The 19,151-nt window shown below is 41.7% G+C and overlaps 1 protein-coding gene across 4 annotated transcripts in view; it reads right to left on the bottom strand.

Annotated features, from left to right (window-relative positions):
* RBMS1 (RNA binding motif single stranded interacting protein 1) overlaps positions 1-19,151 on the bottom strand; it is a 146,382-nt gene that overhangs the window by 89,981 nt on the left and 37,250 nt on the right. The window contains exon 1 of one of the 4 annotated variants that reach the window (XM_065840687.2): positions 4,615-4,824. The exons of the other annotated variants lie outside the window; for them this stretch is intronic. Coding sequence (XP_065696759.1) covers positions 4,615-4,677 — 63 coding nt within the window. The 5' untranslated portion in view covers positions 4,678-4,824. Of the gene's footprint in view, positions 1-4,614; positions 4,825-19,151 lie in introns of those variants that run through there. 4 annotated transcript variants of the gene reach the window in all.

Here is a 19,151-nt window from a genome sequence, read left to right on the forward strand (position 1 = left end):
TTAACTCAAGCAAAATTTTTTTAACAGTTGGAAGTTTCAGGGAAAAAAAAAAAAGAACCCAAAACAGCAGATGTTCAAGACACAGACTTCTATTTTCCCTTCCATGTGAAGCTTAATGGCAAAGATACATACTTTAAACAATATCACTTCCAAAGAGACAAAAATGTATTAGTCACTGTGTTAGAAACACTAAACAAAAACTTCAAATTGCGAATACTGATAAGACAATCATATCGCTTTTCATAATTTACAACATCATGCCTGACAAGATAGGGTGCTTCCTTTTACTTCTTTCATTCACGTTTGTGTCACAAATATAGAAACCCACTGACTGAGCAGTTTTGCTCCCTTGAGAGTAAAGGAGAACTTCACAAACATTCTTACAGATGCACTTAAAAATTTAAAATAGCTGGTACTTAATATAAGAGCTAAGTCTTGCTAAACCCAGGTAGATCCTTTAACACAGTATGTAATGCAAGGGGAAACAGACTCTGTCAGCACGAGCTGATGATACAGAGCAACATAATTCTTATGGTTCTGAAAGAAAGAAACTAAACTAAACTAACCACATTTATTTAGGTAACCAAAGATATCTGTTCATTTTTAGGCTTCTCAGCCTCCCCCACAGCACCGTGTATACACACGAGAGGTGTAATGTCAAATCGGTCTGGTTGCAGGCTGCATGTGGAGCTGCATGTTTTGAGCTACGACCGTGCTCAGGTCTTCCAAGTTTAATGAGGTTCTCTCTCACACACAGACACCACACACAGCACCAGCTGGGAAATAGTAAAGTAGGATTACAGGTGTAGTTTCTTGCTACTTTAAACCTATAGATAGAGTGAAAATCTAATCTACATTTTTGGCAAAAACTTTCTTCATTTAACCATCATTAGAAACCCACCATAATCTTCAACCTTTAACAAAACCCAACCTGTGTCATGGCACTTGATGTTAACATGCATGAAAAGATTAATCAAGAACTTTGTATGACTCTCTTTGCACAGGCCAAACATCAAATCAGTGTTAAATTCCTCACATGCAGCTACGCCCAGTTAATCTGCTTGAAAGCAGCAAACTATGTAAATCTCCTTACACTGGCGAGATAAACATTACACTCATCTAAAGGTAACAAGAACCACTGTTACTGGGCAAAGCTGCTAAAAGGCACAGGCATGCTGGGCTTCCCGAGCACCCAGGCTGCGGTAGGTGGGACCCCGCGCTCGCCTCCATCCCCGGCCCCCAGAGCTGCTGCTGGCTTCCTCTTGCAGAAATCTGAGAGCACAGACACCTCCCTGAACAAAGCAATTTACAATCCCTAATCAAATAGCTGCACTAGCTCTGTGGATTTGAGGAGCAGCTGGCAGGAGGAAGCCTAATTTTCCATTTACAATAATTTTACAGAATGTAGAAATATTTACAAATCTAGAGGCACTCCTCTGATGTATGAGAATAATGAAAGCAGGAGGACAGAGAATCATCACGTTCTCAGCACACACAAACTGAGAGCTAAGAAAGCCTGCGTTAAGGAGGATGACATTTGTCATTTTGTTTCCTTAACGTTACCGATGCACACGTGTATTCTTTGCATAGCACAAGTAACCTTGTTAGTAAAAATATTAGTTCACGCCTAACTTTTCCAGATAGGACACGTGGCCATGAGTGCTGTGACAGGTTACTACTGCAGATACTGTATGGCTTCCATTCTTTATCTAGACCTGAATCTGCATTTTAAGCCAATTCTCAGATGAGTTGCCACTCATTTAAGCAACATCTAACTTTTAAGCCTGGTACAAGTATTTTAATATGCTTGTCTACCCATAACACAGGAAATCCTTTTGAAAATATAACTTTAGAGACCATATTTTAGTGTTCTTACAAGTACTCTGAAAGAGACAGAAAAAGATTAGGCACCACCCAATTGAACATAACCTGAAACCAAGGATGTCAACTGGCTCCTACATGCCTGAGCTACACATTGAAATAGATACAGCAGATAACAAACATAATACCTTAAGCACAGATTCATTTATAAAATAAAACATAGTTCTTTGGGAAAACAAAAAGAGAGCATGGGCAAAACTCTGGACCCACTGTAGCTAACTGGTGTTTTGTCAATGTTTTAAACAAAGGCAGAATTCCACATTTCATTACAGTCCCTTAAAGATAAATCAGGAGTAGTATCTTGCCTTTTAACCGTGTATCACTCATCTTTCCATCTGAATCTGTTGTAGACTCCTAAAAATGTAACAGGAAAGTACTAAAACTGAAGTGCTCTTATACCATTCTGATATCATGTATGTTACAGTACTAATTGAGACATATAAGCTACTCCAAATATTTTTAATTTCATTTTAAAGTTATTTGATTTTTTTTCAGCTTCATACACTATGTGCTGTTAGCATAGGAAATCTAGTTTCCCCTTTCAGAGACGACGGTAGACTACTTTTCCTACACTAACAGCACCTAGACTCTCAGACTAAAGCACAATTACAATTCAATTGTCTGAATATGGGTTACGCAGCACACGGGGAGACTTAATCTCAACTATTCTTAATTATCAAGAGCTGAAAAATTAGGCTCACAACATTCTTCAGCACTGTTTGACATCAGCTCACCCCTGCAGGTGAAGCCTGAGTGAAAGGGAGATCAGAAAGTCAATCTTTAAACAACCTTAGTCCACATGAATGAAGCTAATAGGAGCTTTCCATGGACTTAAATGGAGAAAGGCACAGGCCCTTGCTCCTTATGTAGGAAGTGTTTGAGCAGAGAATGGCTACACACTAACAAAAGAAACCTTTGGTACCCAGGGTCTTAAGCCCACATAATACCCCCACATTCATTTCTTTCTCTGCCTGTTGGGAAAAAAAGGGTCTGTTTGTTTTTCCCATTCAGTCAGCCCTTTTAGCTCTTCCAATCTTAAGGAGTGCACTGTGAAAAGAAGAGCATCTTATCAGCCTGCTCCAGACCAGCCAGTGAACTCTCAGACACACGCAAAACACACCCCTACCAGCAACAGGCCTCCCCGTGCTGCCCTCTGCTCCTGCCCCCACCCTGCCCAGCACCCAAGTGGCTTTCGTTAATTAATGGTCCTTTCAGGTAGAGTAAGAAAATAGTATCTAATAAATTGGCTTCATTTACCAAGCATGCAGAAGCACCAGACAAGATCATCAGCGTGGGCGTAATGCAGGGCATTTATTAAAAACAAACCAAAACCAGCACACACAATAAGCTTGTTTTATTATGTATGGACTTGAACACATCGAGTACAAGATACAAAGATAACTCCACGCACTGTTAGGCAGCATCTTCAGAGTGCTGCTGAGATAACACACCAGCAATTCTTATCAAAATGATATTTCTATAAAACAAGGGAAGAGGAGAAAGGAAACAGTTTTCATTTAAGCTTCAAGAAAATATGAGTTTAACTTCCACTGTCGCACAGGTTAGCCACGCTGCTCACACACCATTCCAACTACACACCAAGACTGCAAAATTTCTAAGCCCATTTCCCCATTATTTCTATGAAACTCTCCACTGTGTGTGGCAGCAAGATCCAATCTGCTACTTCTGCCCTTAATGAATTCTGACCCTGAGCAAAACTGGACAACTCCCCCAGTATTGCTACCTGAGCCCTTCAAATTACTTGTCTCAGCTGCTAAGAGCAGCAGACACGGAAGGTTTTTTCCTCACCTGGAAAGAAGCCTGCCATAGTATTTTTGGCAAGCTTTGTCAAGCCGGGAGCTCGTCAGTGACCTCTACTCCATTTACCCTCTGGCACACAAACACACAGCACACTTCCCAATGAACTTTTTTTTTTTTTAAATGAAAGAATTCATGAAGAATAACACACTTTACAGTAAGTAATGTAGCATTAATGCCAACGTTTTTTTGGAGAAAAAAAAAAATTATAAGCGCAGCCAAAGAAACAAGGGCCCAGCAAGGCTGTAACTCAACTATTTCAACCATTTTACTTCCACTGACTAAACAAACAAACAAAGAAATATCTCTTTCAGTACCGCTTCATAGATACGAGTGCTCCGAGCTTATCGGAGCGATCTGTCTGCCCATAAAAATGTCACAGGATTTCCCTTGTGCACTTCAGGGCGGGGGGAAAAGGTGCAAGCCCGAAGCGCGGCGGCGGATTTTTGGAGGATTGTTTGAAAAAAATAACGTGCCGCGACCCTTTCGCTCTTTTCACACCGAGCGGAAAACATCCAGCCCAAAGTTTCGCTTTGCGGCCCGTGTTGCAACACCGGGTCCTTTCTAACTTGTTGCCGAGCGCAGCGGGGCCACACCGCCCGGCCCTGGGCAGCCGTACGCCCCGCACCGCCCGGCGGGGCCCGGCCGCTAAGGTCACCCGACGGAGGCCGCCCGGGCACTCGGCAAGGTCACAGCGCCGCTTTTAAGAGAGGAAGAAAGAAAAAAATAAGGAAAAAAAAAAGTAAAAATAGTTTATTTTTGTAAATTCCAGCTCTCGAGAAGCTAACAGGCTGCAAGTTGCAACTCACGCAAGTCGCCACCCCTCTTCCCACTCCTCCCCCAGCACCTCGGGGGGGTGTGAAGGGAAAGCGGAGTTGGGGAGCCATAGCTCCCCCACACCTCTCCCTCTCTTACCTGCTTCCGATACGGGGTCCGGCTGCTGCCCGCCGCGCTGCTGTTGCTGCTGGGGAAGATCATCGCCCCGCCTGATCCCCGGCTGCCCCTAGGGATGGGGAGCAACTTCGGCGGCCGCCGGGCTGCGGCGCGGCGGGGCTGCAGGGCGCTCCCTGCCTCCGTGCCTTCCCCGCCGGCTGCAGCTCTTCGTTCCCCACCCCCGGTCCCCCGCTCCGCGTCGACCCTACCCCGCCTCGGCCGCGCCGGCTGCCATCAACGGGTTCTCATTGACCAGCGCCGGCTGCCCCAACCCCGCCGCTCCCACCTCCCGCTGGCCCCAACCACCGCCCAGAAAGAGGGAGGGCGCGCGCGAGCGCCGCGCCACAGCGGGGAAGCGCGGAGCAGGCACGGCGCCCGCGCCCCGCCCCCGTGCTGAGCGGGGCGGTGCTGAGCGGGGCGCGGCGCCAGGAGAGGCGCGGCGAGGGGCGGCGGGTGCCCCCGCGGCGCGCAATGGTTGCGCCTAAGCGGGACTGGGGTGGGGGGCAGCGGGCCCGCGGCGGAATGCGCGGCACGCGGGGCCAAGCGCAAGTTGCGCCTGGCCCCGCGTGCCGCGCATTCCGCCGCGAGGTGCGCCCGGCTCGGTCCCGACCCCCGAGGTGGTCCAGGACAGCCCGCAGTTCCCCGGTTTATGCGGAGGGGCTGCTTTTGGTGCACCGTTCCCCCCTCAACTGCAGGGCTGACATCTGAGAGTGCAATCAATATCGTGGCTTTTAACTCTCAAGTTTTTCTTGATTAGAAATGAGAAGAGGGGGAAAAACATCCAGTCAAAACCCCCACTAGTGCCTCAAAGCAGTATTTGGGAAGCAGGGGGAAATTCTGATTTTCTTCACAAAATTTTGGCCTAGGCAACATCATAGTTCTTAGGCAACAAGACCAGGACACAGGGAGAAAAGGGGTTTCCAACTTCCCTGACTGGGGAATGTAAATGTAACAATGTAAACAATGCAGTACTCTGCGTTGTTTACATTGTTACATTTACATTCCCCAGTGATGCTGGTAATCCAGTTTTTAAGAAGTCAAGTTATAGTTCTGTTAAGCCACTGAGTTTCTGACTGGTGACACTGCAGAAGGCTTTCTGGTATGGACATGCACCATCAGACACCTTTTGCTTTCTCTTCCTCTTTCTGGTAATACCATGGCCACAGGCTCACACACACAAATGTGACAATGGGAAACTGCTGGGGAAAAAAAAATTGCCAGGTAGTTCATTACTGAAAGGACAAGTAATATAGCACCATATGACAACACCAGTATCTACAAAAGCCATAACCTTCAGTTACTCAGTGCCCTACAAATAATCACCAACTATTTCGGTATCCTAATATTTCGCCACCACAGATCAGAGTACAGCTGACGGTAGGAAAGCACCGTCACTTGGCAGAACTACATTCTGCATAACTTTCCCTTTTTTTTCTCTTTCAAGTTCTAAAATGGATGTCTCTCAGTTTGGCCTGGATTTGATAACACAAGTTTAAGGGCGGCTAGTACTGGATGAAAAGCACTGCAGCCACACAGTGATTACTGCCATTGAAAAATGTTTGATGGAATAAATTTGTGCCGGCAGACTTTATGCCAGATCAGGTACTGCCTGTCTGTACTATTTCATGCTGTTTCATGGATCGTTTGTATTCCCACTGCTGGTATAAAGTTAGCACAGCGGCTTAGAGCTAGGATAAAGTCATATTCCCTGGTCTGGTTAAGGCTGCAGCCTCATGCCCACTTTACAATATCAATTGGAATCACTGCTGAAAACACAATGGTTCAGCAAATTATTCTGGGTGAAACCTTTGTTTTTTCTCTCTGATCAGGTTAGTTTTCTTCCAGATCATTTCCTCTGTCTGGTTCAGCATGTGGCTGTGCTACTGCTTGTGCCAGAGTAATGGAGGAGGCAGCATGGGAGTAAACAGGCAGGGGCAAGAGGGTGGATATGACTGTTTGTTTTGGCAGCAGTATCAGATGTTATTTGCTCGATATGTTATTGTACCTGCAGCTCAATTTGATAGAAACGGAGCTGTGTGCTCATGCCTTCCCTAAATGTACTACATATAGTAGGCGATCTGTGCTCCAGTCTTATAGTCCCATGGTCACAGATGACACAACGGGATTCAGTGCTGAAACAGTGTCTTAAAGCAGTATAAATGTTAACAGTGACAGGCTATTTCTGCTCAAATCTGTATTCCCAAACAAAAAATAGGAACAATATTTTTCTGCACAGTATTCTGGTCACCAAAGGGGTGACAAAGCTTACATCTGCTACACCTACAGGGGGGCTTTGTTCGCTGGAGATGCATAGTGACCACACCTTCCCCACTGCTGGGAAAAGCTTTTCAAAAGCCATCAATCATCCCTTGCTTCCTTCCCTCTCCTCTTCCTGCCCCATCCCCCAGGGAAGAGGCTGGAGGATGTAGACACTATATGCTCGATTAGGCCTATTCTCAGTCACTGTCATACCAGGGAAGGCACTCAAGAATATTCCAAAGCAGGATCTGAAACTGCTGTCTTGCCCTCTCTGCCACCACATGTCCCACAACTTCCCGTGATTCGGACACAGATTTCCCTCTCTTGGATTCAGTATGTAACACATTTCCCTTGGTTACCATTACTCTCGTTCCTAACATAGTAAGAAAACAGAAAGCAAAAAACATAGTCCTGTAAACATCTACTAGATCACAATTGAATGCTATCTGCTTATTTATTGCTGTTGAAGAAAAACACATCACAGAATTTTCTGGAAAGACCCTGAAGTCCTATCCTACATGCTAATCTACCTACAGTTTTCTGTTCTTTCTAAACAGCTTGAGTAATCTGTCTCCATTTTTGTCTCAAACATAGGAATAGCTGCCTTCCAATAGCTATGACAAGGTTATGAGGAATACAGAGCCAGATTCCTTACAGCAGCGTGGCTGAAGGGAAGGGGAGAGCAGACCAAAACTGAAATGCTAGCATTTCTGACGGGATACAAGGACAGCAGGCATTGCCCAGAGAGTCTCTGCACTCCCCATCCTTGAATGTTTTCAAGACCAGACTGTGTACAGCCCTAAGCAACCTGGCTTGATCTCTTCACTGATGTTGCTTTGGGCTGGAGGTTGGACTAGAGATCCCCTGAGCTGCCTTCAACCTGAACCTATACTCATATGAAAAAGCTGCTTTGTTCTTACTCCAGAATACAGGCAAAATGATTTCTGTGTAAAACTCTGTATTTGAGATTACGTTGATATGGCTCAAGATAACTCCCTTGACTTTTCAGTACATGCACAGTGATGTATCAGTTCAACACACTGATAAAAGTTTCCCTACATATTTTCTGGGAGGCAAGAAGCATGCCTTGTTTGCAAAGAACAGTCTCAGTCTTATTTAGCAATCCCTAAACTGAGACACCTAATCTATACAATGCATACAGATGTGATAATTTAAATCATATGTTCAAGGACATTATTATTAGCTATGTTACAGCAGGTGTGAACAGACTTGCAGGTAGCCAGGCATCTTGCTGCTTAGAGTTATAAATGAGCAATTCATTTTGATCCTGTGGGACAAAGGTGACCATAGGGTCTAAGAAAATCTAAGAGTCTGTAATAATTATGTTCAGAGCTTCTTTAAATTACCCAGAGTTGCTTACTCAGAAATAAGGAAAACGTGCTGAGCAGATCTAGTGCATTTTGGAGCTGCAATGTTGTAATTACATTGTTCTGTTTTGTTTGGGGTTTTGTTTGTTTGTTTGTGTTTGGTTTGGTTTTTTTACACACAGTTCAGAAATTTAGGTTTGCAGGGAGACAGGGTAAATACAGAAAAAAAGATTTATTTGAAAACATGAAGAGAACTGGAAGTCCTCAAGAATCTTTCCAGTAATGTTTGTCAGTCTTAACAAATAGTGGACTTGCAAAACTAAGCCATTACTCTAAGAACAGTTCTGCACGTTTAAGCTGCTACTTTACCATTTCTGTTCTAAATCAAATCCATGGCCTCCCTTATTTATCTCAAAATTCAACCTAAGTAGCTATTTCCCCTCAGGGCATTCAGTGTCTCTGTAGGACAGATGGTCCCTGAGCCCTGGATCTGCTTTAAAAGGGAAACTTTCAGTCTATTGCAAAACCCTCTGAGTCCAGATTGGATGTCCTCAATTTCCTCACAACCCTGCTCTTCTGGCCACTTCAGGGCCTCCTGAAGACCCATTAGTCAGGGAGTGATTGAGGGCACCTTATTTCCCAACCTTGACCAGACCTAGAAGACCTATGGGCTTTCCACCACAATGCTCACTGAGGATCCATCGTCTCATCACACCCAGTCATATGTAGCAAGATACAAACCAGAGGAGGCACGAAGCTGAGACACAACAATGCAAAAATACTTTGAAATACCCTATGCAAGCCCAGGAAACAGTATGCAAGGCTCAAATTTGAGAGATATTAAGCATTTCCTGAAAAATTTTAATAATGGGGTATGGGAAGCTAAGTATTATACAGAAGTAGATTTTTAAGTTTAGGCTTAAATTCATTTATTCAGGACTGAAAGCAAGAAAAGCATTTATAACAACCAAAGGAAAAAAGTATACTTCCATTACATGGAACACTCCTTTAGAGATAAATAAATCCCATAATTAATTGACTTATTATTATTTAAGTATCCCAGTACACAGGTAATGGAAAAACAACAACAATCAACAAAAAGAAACAACAAACAAAAAACCCCACAAACTGTATCTTGCTAAGTGGAGATGAGAAGGAAACGTCAGTAGAAAAGGGACACAGTAATGCCATTAACATGCAAAACACTTTCTGTATAAAAACTTCTGTATTTTTTTTTAATAAGAAGATTTTTAAGAAACAATGACTTTTGCAGAAGTATACGATCTACTAAAAGTGAGGTATTGCACACGGAATAAGAAGCCATTGTTTAAGAACATAGTCTTTAATCACACAACATATAGAACAATAATAATCTCCATGACGATCACAACCAAAAGGGGAAAACAAATAATCTTTCCAAGCTGTACCATTTCAAATATTGGTACCAAGATACCAAATTACTTACATTCTAGACTAGAATACAAAAAATAAAAGCCATTTTATCACTCATTATAAAATACCTGTGCACAGTCACTATAACAGGTTTCTTTTGACTCAAACCCATCAGCTCATTCTCTCTGGGAATGCTCCAACCTGTCTCTGATCTTCCCACCACCTCAACTGTGGGTGTTTTTTCCCTTAAATCCAACAGCTCTCTGCAAAATCAAAAGCAGTTCTTTGCTCCCTTCAGCGCACACAGAAGCCTCTGCTGTGGCCACTGGCTTTGTGGCTCCCATGACGTGTTCTGGCTCCTCCTATCCATTTTAGCTTGCAGTTCATTCCTTCCATGCTGCTTTAAAAGTTCTTAGAAGGACACTTTATAAATTGCACAATTATAAGTAATTGTTGCCATTCCTTCACTGATGACGGGTGTTAAGAATATGAACATAGAGAGCAACACAATCTCTTGTTAATTCCATGCCAGCATTTTATATTTTGGAATGCATTATTTATTCTTTGAAAGGCACAAGATATTCCCTTATTTCCACTGCCAAACCAATACCCCCTTCCTAATTATATTCTGTATATTCTGGGAAGCACGAGTATGAAAGAGAATTACAGTAACGGATTACTATGTAACAGGAATTTATGGAGGCTGCTCATAATCAGTAATTAAAACACAGGACAGAATCCAATCTTGATTTGTGGAATAAACTGACTCTAGAAGATCTGAATTCTGCCATTAGCTTGATAACATTGCCAGACACTTGTTTGAAATGATAAAACAGTCAAAGCCTGTAAACAGTTTCCAGATTTATTATAAAACAAAATAATAAAGTCTGTCAGAAATGAGAAAGTATATTGTTTTTTCTGCTTTGTTATTAACTATGTAGGAAGTTGTTCATCATTATATTAAAACACATTTATGTTTTAAGTGAGACTACTAAGAGCTCACTGTTTCAACATGCTTTCTTGACTGCGTATTTTTTACATTTTGTGCAGAATAAATTTATGGAACAGTAGAAGAAGAAAGCAAAAATATTTACTAAGTATTTTCTGGGAAACAATTATTCTATACAGCTGTTTGATTTTTTAATGTATTTTACATATTTACATTTTAATAGAAATATTAATAAAAGATGAAACAAAATCTGGAAATACACAAATATTTTTTCTAAACCTTCACAATTAGTATGGTTTTAAAGTAGAGTTACATCTGCTGGTTTTCCAACAGAAAAGAGGCTCTTCCTAGCCACCATTTATTCAATTTTGGTGTGCTGGATTTTCTTGGATGAAATTTTTCATCATGTGGGCCAGGCTTGAATCGTTTCTATTTTACTAGAATCTTAGAAATAAGAAAGAAAATAAATAAAAATAGTCTTATGATTAAAATATGTTTAAAGATTGAGAACAGTTAAAGACACTGAAAAGATAAATCATTCCACAGTAGTCAGAGTGGAAAGTCCGACTGAAAATCAGCCAGACATAAATTTTATTCCTTTGTGTGTTGTTTTCTTGGTATCTAAGCCTATGAAATAACTTCACATCTGTCATTGCGGTTACAGAAAAAAGAAAATCAGACCCTTACCTGGTCTTTCCACATCTATAAAACGGAACATATACTTTGAAGCCTTGAATGAAACATGCACTATTTGTATTATAAGCAAATTTTGTATTAAAGCAATGAGAAGCAGGTTGGAACCATAACACACACTGTACCCAAAATGGATTATTACGGAAAAAGAGGAAAAAGGCAGAAAAAGTCACTTAAAATACGATATGCCATAAAAGAGGGAGTTACTGTCACTAGTGCACAACCAGGCTTCCACACCCAAGCCATGGGCTTGAAGAATAGCTGAGGAAAAACCAGAGCAGATACTGCTGTACAAGCCTGTGCTGCAGACTGCAGCCACATGGGCAGGAGCGACAGGCCAGGCTGGAGATTGTGTACCGTAGGTGTATATGTGTGGTTATCTTGGCAAAAAACCACAAAACACAGCTCTTTCCAAACAATGCTGCTGTCCTAAGATGACTCTGCTTGCCTTTTTTTTTTTCTTTCCCTGGAATGAAGTCCTGTTGTGTTTGTTTGACAAATACTAGTGGTCAAGTGAAGAACTGACAGCTCTACCTGCTGACAAGCACTGTGCAAAGTTTTCCTGTCCTCACACACATCCCTGTCAATTAACCTCTTTTCTGACCTGCAAATGTCTCTACAGCACTCAAACTCCCCTGAGTACCCTGACAACACTGTACTGACTCGCTGGTGTCCATTTACATCATCTCAGTTGGGGTGTGAGAAACTAATTTCCTTGTAGATTTCAAAAGAGCATATATACATTGTATCTGTTTCAAGATTACAGCCTTTATCCTCCAAGTTTGGTTTATAATCACATATAAACAGAAAGACATTTGTTTATAATAGACAATCTGATTATAATGACCTAATCTAGAGTATGAAGGGAAGAAACGAGATCATGTGGCACAAGTTGGGCAAATATTAGAGTCTGAATCTTATCTCAGTTTCAATATCTTTAAAATAAAAGTATCTACATAAACCTTGATAGAATTGTTCCCAAAGTATCTGGTGTAGCTTACATCTCCAACAGGTATTATGGGTTTCAGCCTTCCAAAGAAGTCATAAACTGTTTTGGGGTTTTGTTTTTTTTTTTTTTTCCCCTAAAAACGCATGCTCTACCCCTCTGAGTTTTGAAGTTGGATACTTGTTACTTTTGTAGCACCTACACACCACCAATAAAACACAGACCAACATTATCAACAGATGCATCTTCAGAATAAGAAAATTCTTCCTCCCATGTAAATTCAGCGCTCACACAAGTCACCTGCCCACTGGTGATGGCAGCACGAGGCCTCCACCAGCACAGCACTTGGCGTCTGCAGTGAAAGGATTGTCTGGAACTCACAGAGCCCACTCTCGGGGGTGAAAGGAGAATGTGGCTACTGCAGACGCAGCCATTCCCTGAAGGGCTATAGGATCCTATACCTTCAAGTATATGTGGCTGATGCACCACAGACAGGTGAAAAGCAGGAGCAGAACACCAAAGCCATTTTCTGACATGCTGTACGGCCACCGGCTGCAAATAGGGTTTTTTGGACTTCCACTGTGAGCTAAACTAGCAACAAACTTCATTGCTATCCCAAGTCTGGGTCTTCACCTTCATCATTTCAGTTCCTGTAATTTTAAATTCAGAGATGATCTGAATATTTATATTCAGTAATCAGTAAGTTAATCAAGGTGGCTAAGACAATTTATTTCAGGGAGTAATTCACAGAGCTATTTACTAATTGTTCTATACTAAGTGTCATGGGCTGGCAGCAGCAAGAATCAGGGTGGGAAAATATTTCATTGCATCATAATTAAGTTTTATATTTATTTAGGTAAATAGATTCTTAGAGTTGTTTTCAACACGTTCTCTCAAGTTGGATTCAAAGTATCTATCAGATACTGCACAACCATATTTCACAGGTCTGTTCACCAATATCAACACACATACATCAAAGATACAACATGGAATGAAATCCTGGCCTGATCAATAGGAGCTTTACCAGGAGGTCCCAGATTGCACCCAGAATGACAGCTCTTACACCGTGCTTTTGTGATCTAGTGAGTGCATTTAACCACTCAGCGATGCCAAAAAGCAAGAAATCTTCTGTTCCTTTCCTCCTTCCTGCTCTGAGCTTCATGGTTTGAAGCCCTTTCCTTGATCCTGTTTCTTCTGCTTGCTGATTCAACTCACTAATCCAGCAGAAATCTTTCCACTTTTCTTTCTGCCACGACAAGGTGTTGAGTTTAGTCACCGAGGTGTCTAACAAGACCATCACAAGCCAAGTGGCAGGAGCACGCAGCTGGGAGAAGGCAAAGTGGGGAAGGAGTGTGCGTGTCCATGAGAGGAGGGGCTGCTGGTGGGGTGGCTTCTCTCAGTCTAGGGCTCTCTCATGGAATTTTACTCAGAGAAGTTTTCACTGGTTACCATTTTTTTAACCATACATTTCTAGTCAGATTCCAGAAAAGTGAGGTTATTGCACCAACCAGACCCCAGCTATTCTGTGCAGATGCGCTGCAACAGAGTTGGGTGAGCAAATTCAGATAACGCAAGAATTAGGTTGAACTTTCGCCCCTAGTTCCAGCATTCTTTGAAGTTCTTCACTGCCTTGGCAACTCCTTCCCCTATCTTCCACTATTGCAGCATCTGTCAAAGGCTCTGCATAGCCAGGATTTTCTCCGTTCTGGGATCTTCAAAAAGAATTTTGCACTGTGTTCCCTGGGGACTAGATCTTCACAATGTTTCAGTGCTTGCAGTACAACTTGCTGCACTTATTTCTGAGCACAGCAAAACTCCCAGCAGTGTTTGCTGAACATGGCTTTAAGACAAAAAGGATTTCAGCAAATGGTTATGGGAACCTTCCAGGACTACTTACTAGCAGGAAATAAGATGATCTTCTAGCGGGAAGCAAATTTGGATAATTTTCTCTATAGCATTTTAATATGAATCTATGTGAGCATGTGCCCTTGCATGCACATCAGGTTTTTTGTTACCTATCAATCAAAACTACCGAATTATCAAATGCCCACTTCAGAACTTGATCCAGTTGTCCCCTAATGTAATCCAGAAGAATATAATAAAGACAACTGGACTGGGTACTACCATAATATTGCTTTTGACCCTGAGACAATTTACCTTTCACTATTCTAAACATCACTTAAAAGTTTTCACGTGAATATTTGTTACATAATTATAGATGGAGCTTTGTCGTATTTTTCACAGTTATCTGTGTCTATTATTTAACCTGATTGACTGAACTCCAGTCCAAAATACTATCCAACTATATCTGGTGAAGCACACTCAAAATTATGGTTGGACAAAGCAATGGATTTTGGAGACCCACAGATAACATTGCTGCAGAACACAGGCTCGGGTAGTCCAGCAGTGAGCAGAGGTTAATGGCTTGGAAAGAAAAACACCCTTGCTTCTTATACCTTCATTGTAATCAGTCACTTTACAGCAGACAGTCTCATTACTATAAATTGCAACTAGATGCATTTTTGCCTTGCAAAGGAATTCATAAAAACATGTCAGATCATGTCAGCTGAGATGTTATATAAATCACGTTCTGCACAAAGTGAAAAAATACATTTCGCATCCAAGAAATTTCAGCTTGTTTTCTGAGTAGAGCCCACTGTTTCGCAACTCCAGAAGAATTATCAGAATTACAGACATCATGTAAAAGACGTGAAAAGAAAGTTGAAAATCTAAATATGTCTAAATGCTTCCATTTTAATCCCCTTATTCCTTTTATTTCCACTAAAGTTGCTACTCCATTCCACAGGCGGGTTGTTCCCAACACTGCCTCAGACCATTTAAGCATACGCATTAACTTCTGTGCTTGCATGTATGCAATCTAGTGACATTACCTGGAGAAAAAGCTACAGAGGTACTGACAAGAGGTCTGAGTAAAGAAAAATCCTTATGTAGCAATGCTGATTCCAACTGCAGGCTCCTGACACCAGTTGATCAAACCTGTGAAAACTACCAACTTTTTTGACACTATTAGGTTTTTACCTTTTCTTTATCTACGTCAGTGTTCGGTAACTTGAGAAAGGATAAAGCCTTTTTCCTAGCAACGACATACAATATGACAGTTCATGTGAGCAAATCATGTAGGCACATGATTTTGTAGGAACTAGGCCAGAGTGAAAAAAAGCCAGAGTGCTGTATTAATCCCTCGGTGACTATATTCAGTGGGCTGTGCATTGGCAACACCAGCAGACTTGACCAAATTGTTCTTACTCACAGAATGGAAAAGAAAAATAGGAGAAGCTAAAACGTTGAGATATAAATGACCTAAACTGCAAAAGAAACTGCACTCTGAATCTTCATTAAAAAAATGTGAACAAAAAATTACATATTTTGAATCAAAACACATAAAATCTGACCACAAATCCACTCAAGCAGAATAAAACTAAACAAGAAACTCAGGCTGAGCTTCCTTACTGTAGTTTTTAACTAGTGTCATTGTAGAATATAGAAAAAATCTGTTTATTTTCCTCAAAAAAAAATCAGTTTAAGTCTTTGAAATGTCACCAACGTAGACAACCTTTATTTTTTTTAACAAAAGGCAGTTTTAAATTAACTAAAAGGTTAATTCTAGAATGTATTACCATAACATTTCCATTTGAAATAATACATGCTTTTATAATCTATATTTTAGATTCCTTGGCTACAGTTGGTTTAAATGCTTAAAAATGTCTAATTCCTGATTTTCTATTATGTTTGGCTGATAAAATTCAGGAATTGAATCAAAACTGTGCTAGAACTCCTTTGTTCAAATGTTAAAACAGTCAGGCAATGTGCCTGTCATTAACTGCCAGCTACTTCTTGACTGTCAGTGTCAACTGCCTGCTAGGCAGCTCACCCTGCAATGGAAATGATTTGATAATACCTATCTACGGGTCTTAGTTTGTGCTGGACAACTAGACTGCTCCTTGCTCCTTTCAAGAACTGTAAACTATAAACTAAGCATACTGAAGAAGAAAAAAAAAAAAGTCATGCCTTTTCATGCTGAGAAACTCCAGGCTTCAGATGACGCATAGTACTTAATGCTATTTACTGCACCACTGTAATTATTTGGTAGCTGATCAAACTAACAAACATAGAATTTGGCAGAGTGGGTGCTTGTTGTAGTGAGTAGATGTGAGCTTTTTTATTTTTCACTGAGACTTCTACTCCTTTTGTATCAGATCTGATGTGAGATGTCCCTCCCCACCGCAGCATTCCTTCTGCACATCCATGCCAGCCCCTTATTCACCCTTCGGAGCAGACATTACCACACTCCTTTGCTGGACTGAATCAACCGTTCATGCGGGTGTGCTGTGAAGCAGAAAAGTAAACGAATACAGTTTAAATCTACAGATATACATATATATTTTTGCTAAGGGGTTGATTTCCCAGCTCTGATGCAGAGAGCAGCTGTAACACGTAACAGGCTTGGCTGGACCTGGGCACAGAGGCAGGAACTTCTAAATCCCACCCAACTGCTGAGGAAACAGCAATGTCAAGACGCAGCCTGACTGCAGAGCCCTGACCAGACTCAAAACCGAAAGCAAGCAGCTACTCAGGGGTTTATGTAGCAGCACATAAAATATTTTTGTTTCAAGAGACGTTTGCAAACACAGAATGTCTTTAGTTTTGTCTTTGGATCTCAATTAAACTTGCAAATGAAATCATCTTTGTTTAAAATCCTACTTTAGGGAAAGACACTGCAATATACTATATGCTTGGAAACAAATTAATGAAGCTCCACAAAGAGAAGGGAAATGGTGTGATTTATGCATCTGAATATCAGTCATTTTTTTAAAAAGTGGAGATGTTGCACATTCAACAAAAAGCTTAAGTTCACAAATTTCTTCACATGTAGGGCAAATCTTTCTTTAAAAGCTGAAATCATGGTTACAGTAACTTCCTATTCAGTCATTTCCTTAATTAAACCATTGAACTTTAATGTGAAATACAGCCATTACAAAACCAGAAAGGAATCCGAACAATAACAATCCAGTCAAATTGGCACCGCAATAACCAACAGTGATGTCAAGAACACTGGCTGATACTTTTTGGTCTGAATCAATTATGCTGTGATACCCTCAGATACTAAATCAAGTTTTAGGAGACTGCTGGATCAAAGCTGCACTAGCCACATGATGCAATGCAGTGAACACTCAGCAAAAATGGGCTCTCCTTGGTAAAAGTTATTTAAAAACCAAACTGTATGTCCCTTTTTTCCAAATTTTTGAAAGGTGACGTTTTAGTCAAGCGATAGGTATGCCTCATCATAGTCCCAAACATCTGTATTGCTCTGCAACTGAAGATTACCCAAACAGAGGAATTTTTAAGTCCCTTTTTGTCTCCTTCCTACTCCAACATAGCATCCCTCAGTGGTGCACAAAATGTCAGTGTTCTCGTTTTAGGCAGGCTATTTCCCTTGGACAGTCACTGCCTTCACGCCTGCCTTTGCCTCTCACAAATGATCCAACCACCCAAAAAGCCAGCACTTTGGAAGGAGCTGGTCACCACCACCCAAGCCAAGGCAGAGATTGCTGCATCAGAGACGGGGAGTCTGTTCCCTCAGCACTGCCAGAAGCCCCACCTGGCTGCGGAGCTGCATTTGGCCGAGGACGAGCAGCAGCGCAGGCAGGCGGGGAGCGCTGGGCTGGCGCGGGTACCGTTCCACCCCAGGACCACGAGCCCGGCACTCTCACTCTGCCTTGGCAGCAGCAACGCAGCCCCTCTGGGCTCATCCCTCATCTGGTCATGTTTGTGTTGCCAAGCAGTCCCCAGGGCATAGATCTGCAATTAATGATCGTGGGACCACAGCACTATCAGCCCTTTTCTGTTGCCCAGACAGTAAGAACTTTGCGGGTCTGTAGTTACGCTGGCAGCTCATGCTCTGGGTGGGTGTGAAGGGTCACAGAGTCACTCACTGCAGGGAATGACACGATCTGTTTTTCAGGCTGGTTTAGGCTGCTGGGCCATGGTGTCTTCCCGGAGATGCAAGGCCACTAACTGATCAAAACTGGCAGCACCTTAATTTTTGAGGGATCAGTAGGGCTTTAAAAAACATGAGTAAAAAAAAAAGTTCAAAGAACAAATGCTATCAAAATTCTGGTGCCTGCTACCTAGAATATAGATACTCTTACATGAATCCTTACATTTGATCAGGATCTTTTTGATTGCTATAACCAAAGATTTTGCGAAATACTTGAAAAAACATATACACTGACTTTTTTTTTTTTTTGGGGGGGGGGGCGGTTTATATATTTTATACCCCTTAACACTGAAAGTGAAAAGTATGTTAGATACGTGGAACTGACGGATCTGATGGATCCATGTCTACCATACTTGGGTTACATCAGATTTTAAATTGTGCTGAAGAGACAATGTTTAATTGTTAAGTGTAAACCTTGTTGCACAGATCGATACTCAGTGAAATGGGCATACTAAAATTTATTATTTTTCCAGGTATCACCAAGTATCACCTCCAAGAATTTAAAAAAAAGAAAAAAAGAGTTGAGAGATTATTTAGATTACTTTTAAGACAATGATTCGTTCAGGGTGTGGGGTAAGACACAATGGTGTTCTTTCCTCTGCCTTAAACAGGGGGGGGAAGAAAAAAAAAATATTAAAAACATCCTTTAATGATGCATTTTAAAGTGTATGTTGTCTGCAGTGTGACCCAGCTCCCAGACAGTAGGATTTTTTTCCATGTATTCAACAGAAATGGTAGGTATCATGTTGCTAACTTCAACACTGCAATCTGATTTACGCAAGCCAGTCCAAGTAGATAGCTACTGAAATCAGCTGGATTCTTTTATGGATACAAGATAAAACTGTACAGATAACACTGACGACTGAGTGCCAGGGCTGGAGCCTGCTGATTTATCTAATTGGCTGCACTAACACAGCAGCGCAGTGTCCCCGG

This window comes from Patagioenas fasciata, chromosome 7 (genome assembly GCF_037038585.1).
Source record: "Patagioenas fasciata isolate bPatFas1 chromosome 7, bPatFas1.hap1, whole genome shotgun sequence".
NCBI lineage: Eukaryota > Metazoa > Chordata > Aves > Columbiformes > Columbidae > Patagioenas > Patagioenas fasciata.